The 2,281-nt window shown below is 51.8% G+C and overlaps 1 protein-coding gene across 1 annotated transcript; it reads left to right on the top strand.

Moving 5' to 3' along the window:
• Positions 1–323: 323 nt before the first annotated feature.
• On the top strand, positions 324–1,915 carry LOC103630400 (putative NAC domain-containing protein 61). Its single transcript, XM_023300328.2, has one exon. It carries the CDS (start codon positions 804–806, stop codon positions 1,221–1,223), a length of 420 nt encoding a protein of 139 aa, XP_023156096.1. The 5' UTR covers positions 324–803; the 3' UTR covers positions 1,224–1,915.
• The last annotated feature ends 366 nt before the right edge of the window (positions 1,916–2,281 follow it).

The following is a 2,281-nucleotide window of genomic DNA, read 5'->3' as shown; positions in this document are numbered from 1 at the left end:
TCCGTTCTTCAACGAGGTCACTTCAGATGTTTTGGTTCCCAAATATTTGCCCGGCCAGTTATCCTGTAGTACCGAGAGCATAATAATCCTCATCACAGAGTTACTCCAAGTCTAATACGTATAATAATAATAATATAAGTAAAATGAAGACAGAATAGACACAACAACTAGAGAAAAGAGCGAAAAGAAGACTGACCCGGTCGTCCTCCACTCCACACCACAAATTAAAGCGCACGTCGCAGTACCGCAGCATGCAACCTCCACTCCCCCCTTTTTCCACAGCACGAGAAAGGAAAATTCTTTGGCAATGAAGCAGCGTGAAATTAAACCATCACCATGTCAAACTCTCGACAACAACAACGCGCATCCAGCCTGCCTATATATATAACCTGACGTTACCTACCTGTGTTCAATTCTCATTCTGTTCTTGGAGCCTTTTTCGAAGCGTAGCGTAGTACGTTGCGTTCTTCTTCAACAGTCAACACGACCACGTACGGGCGACCTATACACCGTCGTCGACATGGCCGAGTTCGCCCCAGGGTTCCGCTTCTACCCGACGGAGGAGGAGCTCATCTGCTTCTACCTCAGGAACAAGCTCAGCGGCACGCGCCGCGCCGACATCGAGCGCGTCATCCCCGTCGCCGACGTCTGCACCCTTGATCCATGGGACCTGATCTCAGGCACGTTCATTCGACGTCCCATCCGCAGAAAGCTAGCGTAGCGTCGTCCATCATGGCAAAAGCACAGTCCATCGACCGATCGACTAGCTGCATGTCTTTGGTTAGTTAGTTAGTTACTCAACGATGCCTCGATTGCATCCATATGCAGAGGCGCACCGCGGCGCGTGTTCCGGCAACGAGGAGCCGTGGTTCTACTTCTGCCCGCGGCAGGAGCGCGAGGCGCGGGGCGGGCGCCCCAGCCGGACCACGCCGTCCGGCTACTGGAAGGCGGCGGGCACCCCGGGCTTGGTCTACGCCGCCGACGGCCGCCCCATCGGGACCAAGAAGACCATGGTGTTCTACCGCGGCCGCGCGCCGGCGGGGGCCAAGACCAAATGGAAGCTAAACGAGTACAAGGCTTTCGAGGACGACGACGCCACCGCCGCCGTCGCTGCTCCGGCGCCGCCGAGCCATGCTCTCCAGGTAACTAACTCATGCATGGCTCCGGTCAGCCGACAAAAGTGCCTGCTTATCACTTCACTATCTGCTAATTGCACACTGTAGTCACGCGAGTCGTGAGGGCACAGGCACACACGCGCACAAGTTGCGCGATTTCTTGCGACGCGACGCCCAAAGGTGCATTGCTGTCTCTGTTTCTCTCTGCAGACGTGGAGCCAGTACAGCCTGTGTCGGCTCTACACCAAGTCCGGGTGCCTGCGGCAGTTCGATCGCCGCCGGTCCAGCACCGCCGCCGCGACGGGTGGCGGCAACGAGAACAAGCCGCCGGCGCCATCTACTGCGCTGCCAGACGGTGACCAAACGGGACAGAAGAGGAAAAGGGCTGCGCCCACCGACGACACATCTTCCAGCTACGAGGACGGCGACGAGGACGTCTCCACGCAGCAGCGGCTGCGGCTGGCACAGAGAGGGGCCGATGATGAGGGAGTCAAGGACATGACCGACTGGTGGTCAGAGTTCTTGGACGACTGCATTTGATACTTTGCATTGGGTCCGCCTGTGCTACGTAAATCCATGCTCGAGCTCTTATTTTTGCGATATTTTTCTGTTACAGGAACAAGATTTTTTTAACAATTCTTTACCCAATCGACTGCCAATATATATATGACCAGTCGGAGTGGATATTAATTTTGGGATATACTACCTTAAACTGTGGATCACCTGTTGTAATCTAATTAAGCTCACAGCTTATTACAAGAAACATTTTTTCAACTCAATGTAAACAAGACTTCAGAAAAGCTAGTCAACTCTTGGGCTTTTTGCTGAAACTTCTCCTTTTGATGCGGCCAGAGGCAAAAAAAAAAAACGCCATTTGTGTTTTGCCCATGCATGCACAGGAAGAATCTTTTCATTATTATTCCATGTGTCGTGTAGTCCTTTTTGTCTTCGGGTATTGATAGGCCCCGTACGTTGCAGCGATTTTGACATCTTATTTATGTTGAAGAAGCCGGCCAAACGCGCACAATATATACAATAACAGTAACAGGATTTCAATTCTCATATTGACTAACCGTTGAACATTTGGTGCAGAAGGAACGTACATATATATTTCCCATCCACTTCAGTACTTATTCGTTTTATCCGCAATCCATATGAATTAAATG

The sequence above is a fragment of the Zea mays genome, chromosome 6 (assembly GCF_902167145.1).
Source record: "Zea mays cultivar B73 chromosome 6, Zm-B73-REFERENCE-NAM-5.0, whole genome shotgun sequence".
Taxonomy (NCBI): Eukaryota; Viridiplantae; Streptophyta; class Magnoliopsida; order Poales; family Poaceae; genus Zea; species Zea mays.
The sequence above is the reverse complement of the archived record's forward strand: the minus strand, read 5'-3'. Positions and strand labels throughout refer to the sequence as shown.

Coding starts and splice junctions, on each gene's coding strand:
- LOC103630400 (XM_023300328.2), top strand. CDS start 804: ATGCCTCGATTGCATCCATATGCAGAGGCGCACCGCGGCGCGTGTTCC.